General features: G+C 48.4%; 1 protein-coding gene across 1 annotated transcript in view; it reads right to left on the bottom strand.

Annotated features, from left to right (window-relative positions):
* Positions 1-5,364, bottom strand: part of POLDIP2 (polymerase (DNA-directed), delta interacting protein 2) — a 12,247-nt gene that overhangs the window by 5,301 nt on the left and 1,582 nt on the right. The window contains exons 3-7 of the mRNA XM_014548213.1: positions 4,001-4,082; positions 2,777-2,874; positions 1,485-1,581; positions 1,242-1,317; positions 901-1,008 (exon numbers count right to left, since the gene is read on the bottom strand). Coding sequence (XP_014403699.1) covers positions 901-1,008; positions 1,242-1,317; positions 1,485-1,581; positions 2,777-2,874; positions 4,001-4,082 — 461 coding nt within the window. The remainder of the gene's footprint in view (positions 1-900; positions 1,009-1,241; positions 1,318-1,484; positions 1,582-2,776; positions 2,875-4,000; positions 4,083-5,364) is intronic.

Here is a 5,364-nt window from a genome sequence, read left to right as displayed (position 1 = left end):
CTGTTTCCGCCAAATTCTCACTCTGCCATCTGCATGATGCAACTGGAAACGTGATTCATCGGACCACATGACTTTTTTCCAATGCTCGACTGTCCAATCCTTGTGTTCCTGTGCGAATTGGAGACGTTTTATCTTGGTAACTGCAGACAGCAAAGGTGTTCGAACAGGCCTTCAGCTTCCATATCCCATACGATGCAGTGTACGGATAATTTGCCTACAAATGTCAGGTGGTCATAATAATCTGGCCACTCAGTGTGTGTGTGTGTGTGTGTGTACACACACACACACATACATACACACACATACATATATCCCATGTTCAAAGGCTATTAAATCACGTTGTTTACCCATATCTCCCGAAAAAAATCACTTCTACTGTCGTGGTAAACAACCTGCTTCCCTATTTATAATGGTCTGGGCCTCTAGCAACTTCAACACAAAATTATAGCTAATTTGCCTACAAACATCGGGTGGTCATAATAATCTGGCCACTCAGTGTATATATTAATATTATTATTATTTATTTCAGAGAGGCAGGGAAAGGGAGAGAGAGAAACATCAATGATGAGAATCATTGATAGGCTGCCTCCTGCACACCCCACACTGGGGATCGAGCATACAACCCAGGCATGTGCCCTGACCAGGAATCGAACTATGACCTCCTGGTTCATAAGTCGACACTCAACCACTGAGCCATGCCGGCTGGACCTCACTAGCACTCTTGAGTCCCTTCTCATCACCTGAGTTTCCATATTTCGAGGAGATGATAGCCATCCACCTGACAGGTCTAATGGGAGGGTGAATAAGGTTGTGGAAACAGAGCTCTGAAATTACTTCTATGATACTGTTTTTGAAGAAAGGGCCCTCCCTTTCCAGCTTCTCTTCTTGGAGAGAGCTTACCTTTTGTCTGGTCATAGAGAAGAAATCTTTCAAAGAGCTCGTGCTGGATGGGAACCTGATCAGTGGAGGTATAGGGGAGGATGTCTTCATGGCTGACATAGTCCAGGCCTGGCACACAGAGGCAAAGAGACAGTGAAACTCATGTAGGTGAGGGGAGGAACAAGGCTGAGAAGAAATACAATTCCTGGCCTTGTCCCAGGGTGGGGTAACCCTGGTCCCATTGTTCTCAGCATCTATAATCCCTCCCAGCAGATTAAAGGACATCAGAAAGGCATCTGAATCCTCTCCTTGAGACACACTACACCCCTCATTGACAGGCACCATTCAAATGCTCTACTCACCTGGGATGGCATAGAGGGCCCGGCTGTCATCATGGTTAGCCAAGAAAGTCACAGCTTCTGTCTGAGATCTCTGAGACTAAGGCAAGAAGCGAGTCAGACTTTCTTAGCCACTATCCAGTCCTGAGGACTTGGGACCCAGTGCTGATCTGGGCTGTCTGAGTCCTCTCCCTCCCTTTGTGCCCTATGGGATTCAGGCCTTTCCCATGGAGAAGAACCCCAGGTCCAGCCTTCTTGCTTACTTACTATATGTGGACAGTCTCGGGCATCAATCAGCACCTGATAGTAAGTGTGAGTTTTGCCTTTCACCTCCTTAGAGCCATGGCCAGCAGGATTCTCTGCTCTACAGGGTAGGAGAAGCCGAAGAGCATCCAGAGAGAAATAGAATCAGTGCCTGCCCCAGGTCCCTACCCCAGCCCCTCCTCATCTAAACTGTCTGGTGCCTGCGGGACAATGTTCAACCAGTTGAGCCACACCGGCCAGGGCTGGGTGCTAGATTTTGTTTTCTGCATCTATTGACATGATCATGTGATTTTTATCCTTCATTTTGTTTATGTGATGTATCACATTAATTGATTTGTGAATATTGTATCAAGTTTGTATCCCTGGAGTAAATCCCACTTGGTTATGTTGTAAAAAATAAAAGATAAATAAAATAAAAATCCCCTCAAATTAATTAATTAATTAAACTGACTGGTACCTGATCTGAAGGTTTTAGCTAAACCCAGCCCACCACTCCCCAGTCAGGGCAAACAATGGAATGTGGAGGACCGTGGCATGGAGTATCATTTGCCCTACTCTCTGGCTGCCTCTTAGAAGGAGATGTTGAGAAAATCAAATTGCTGCTTCAGTCCCTAGAGCCCAGAGTACCCCACTCTTCTTACATCCCAGGGCTGTGATCACGGAATGAAGTTGGGCCTTTTCTTTTTTGTTTTTTTGATGGGCCTTTTCTTTTTTTCTTTTAAATATATTTTTATTGATTTTAGAGAGGAAGGGAGAGGGAAAGAAACATCAATGATGAGAGAGAATCACTGATCTGCAGCCTCCTGCATGCCCCCTACTGGGAATCAAGTATACCCTGCCGGGGATCTCCTGGTTCATAGGTCAAGGCTCAACCACTGAGCAACACTGGCCGGGCAGGCCTTTTCTTTATTAATGTATTCTAATGGTGATAAGAGATTAACGGAAAGATTCTAACTGCCCGTCAAGAAATCAAGAAGTCTAGTCTCCCAATGCCTTCTGTGGTAATTATAATACAAACTGAGAATGAGTATCCTGGGGAGGTCTAAAGGGACCCTCTGGCTTAAGACTGTCCCTGGCACTCAGCACTTTTTCTTCTTTTTTTAAATCTTTATTGTTGAAAGTATTACAGATGTCCCCGCACTCAGCACTTTTGTCTCCACGGGTATTAATATTGTGGGGCTGCTTCTAAGGGCCAGGAGGATGCTATCTTCTTCACTCCTAGGATCCTAATTATGTCTGCCATGAGTCAGGCCCCCTCCTGAGAACACTGTGAGGCACAATGCAGGGCAACTTACTTTTCTGGAGCTGCAGAAGCCACATCCCGGTCATATAGTCTGGCCTGCCAGGGAAATAGGACAACACCACGGTAGCCAAAAACACTATGAAGGAAAAGCTGGGAGGAAAGAGAAGCCTCAGTGAGTCTGTAATCCAGCAAGGCCATCCACGTGGGACCCAAACCACAAAGCAACACAGGTGTGCCAACTCCAGCACAAGGTCTGGCCACTCCTTTTCCTTGAACTCTGTGATCTACCCAACTAGGGAACATTCTTACCCCATCTTCACCTGGCGGACTTCTACTTATCCTTTAGGTCACAATGTTGGCCTCTAGAAAGTGTTCCCTGACTTCCCCCTCCCCGCCTCCACTTAGCACAATGCACAGCCATTGACCATTTGCATATCATAATTCCTTTCTAAACTGTCAATGCCATAAAGGCACTGTTTCCTGATTTAATGCCAATGCGCAATGCCTGTTCCATTGTAGGCACAGAAAACAAATGTTCAATAAACAAAAAGTCATCCTTACCTACAAGAAGCCTAAATCCATCTCAGTGGATCTAGCACAAAGCTGATACAGAAAAAGAACCTCACACCCAGAGCTTATTGCACTGCAAAGAGCTCAATTATGACAAAATGCCAAAGGTATGCTTTCTTTTTTGTTTTTTTAAATCCTCACCAGAGGACATGCTTAGAGAGAGGAAGGGAGGGAGAGGGGGAGGGAGAGAGGGAGAGAGAAAAGGGAGGGAGAGAGGGAGAGAGGGAGAGAGGGAGAGAGAAACGTCGATGTGAGAAACCTCAAAAGGTTGCCCTCCATATGCATCCCAACCGGGGATGGAACCTGCAACCCAGACACATGCCCTGGCCGGGAATTGAACCTCGTGGTGCACAGGACGACGCTCAACCACCTGAGCCACTCCACCCAGGCAGGTTTGCTTTTCTGAAAGCTCCCTCCACTGGTTTCCCACCACCCACTATGTTAGAGGACTATTCAGTAATTCGGCTCTCTCCTCACTACAGTCCAAACCATCTCTGTCCATACTCACTTGGAGAGAGAACCCACTGATACATGAAATGCATTCAAATCCAGAAAGACAAGAAACCCACCTTTAAACACTTGTGATTCTGTTCTGGTACCAAACACCAGGGCAGCAAACCGTAACATGCAGCCCTACGGCCCACTCTGACCCTTTCAGAAGCAGAGCACACCATGAAAATGAAAGATGACCCAGCCCAGCACTCACCTGCCCAGTCTCATATTTTCCATTCTGTTTTGGCACCTCAAACACACCAACTGTCTCCAAAACTTTGCCCTCTGGTCGGTTTCTGATTAGGAAGGAACAGAACAAGCCACTGAGCAGCTGAGGAGGTAATAGGACTTATCCATCAGAAGAAAAAAAAAAAGCCACGGCAACGACAGCAGAGAAGGGTCAGGTCAGTGGGGCCAGCTGAAACAGGTAAGGGTCCTGCCAAATCACCACTCCACAGAGCTGCCTGTCCTCCTCGCAGGTCCAGCCACAGGCCCCTCCTTGGTGTCCAGGTTAGGCCTGAGCTCCCAGGTCACTTCCTTCTCATCATTCTCAGCATTCTTCACATCTTGCCTTCATACCCTGCTCAGCTGTGCTCCTCGCCTCCCTTTCTTCCCTGAGCTACCCTCATGACCTCCCTCAGCACTTTAACTATCCTTCCCACCTTGCATTTCAGTTATTTGTATCCATGTCTTATCTCCATTAGAAACTACGTCCCTGGGAGCCTGATTAGCTTGTGTTGCCCCTCAAAGCCTCATGAATACCAGGAGCTCGAAAAACATTTGTTCTCCGTCCATGTGCATCTCCCCCCTCTAAACTGCAGTCTTCGCCCTACCCTGGAAGGGCTTACTCATCCTCTCTAGATTTCCTGCTGTACTCCCTACGCTGCACCTAGTGGTCTTGAAATCTAGTTTTCGTTCCGATTTACATCAATTTGCACCGGGGTCTGAAAATGCAGTTATTATCTCTCCCCAATGTAAGTGTCTCAGCTCGGCCATTAAAAAGGTCAGTTCTCCCCGCGACCTCTCTGGACAGGTGCTTCTTCTAGGGGGCTCTTTAAAGCACTGTTATTCTTACCATTGTTGACATGTGAACATGATGTTTCCTCCCAACTTGATTCACTGGCCCGAATTTAAGCTGCTTATGACAACGTTCACACCATCCCCACCCATGACCTCAAGCCCCCTTCCCCAGATCACATAGAGACCCAGTCTCCCCAAGGTCACACTGCAACCGGGACCCGTGCGGGGCTCAGACTCAAGAGTCCTGTTTTCAACTTCAAGCATCTTTCCGCGGGAGTTCGAAGTCAAAAGCCCGAGGGCTTCGTGAAAAGGCTGCCTGCTCACAGCGGCTCGCGAAGATCCCCACTCGGGGAGGCAGGATCCACTCTGGGTTACGAGTTCCCCCCCAGGGCCAGCCCCGCACAACCCCCGGCTCTGGACCGCGTCCCCTTCTCTGCTCCTGGCACACATCCCACGCGGCGCAGGTCGGCTCCCGGCCGGGACCCTCTCCCGGGTCCAACTCCAAACACCCTCGGGGGGCAGGACCTTCCGGGCCTCCTTCCCGGCCGGGAACGCGCT

The sequence above is a fragment of the Myotis brandtii genome, unplaced genomic scaffold (assembly GCF_000412655.1).
Source record: "Myotis brandtii unplaced genomic scaffold, ASM41265v1 scaffold50, whole genome shotgun sequence".
In the NCBI taxonomy this organism is placed as follows: domain Eukaryota; kingdom Metazoa; phylum Chordata; class Mammalia; order Chiroptera; family Vespertilionidae; genus Myotis; species Myotis brandtii.
Note: the sequence above shows the minus strand (reverse complement) of the source record. Positions and strands in the feature narration are given on the sequence as shown.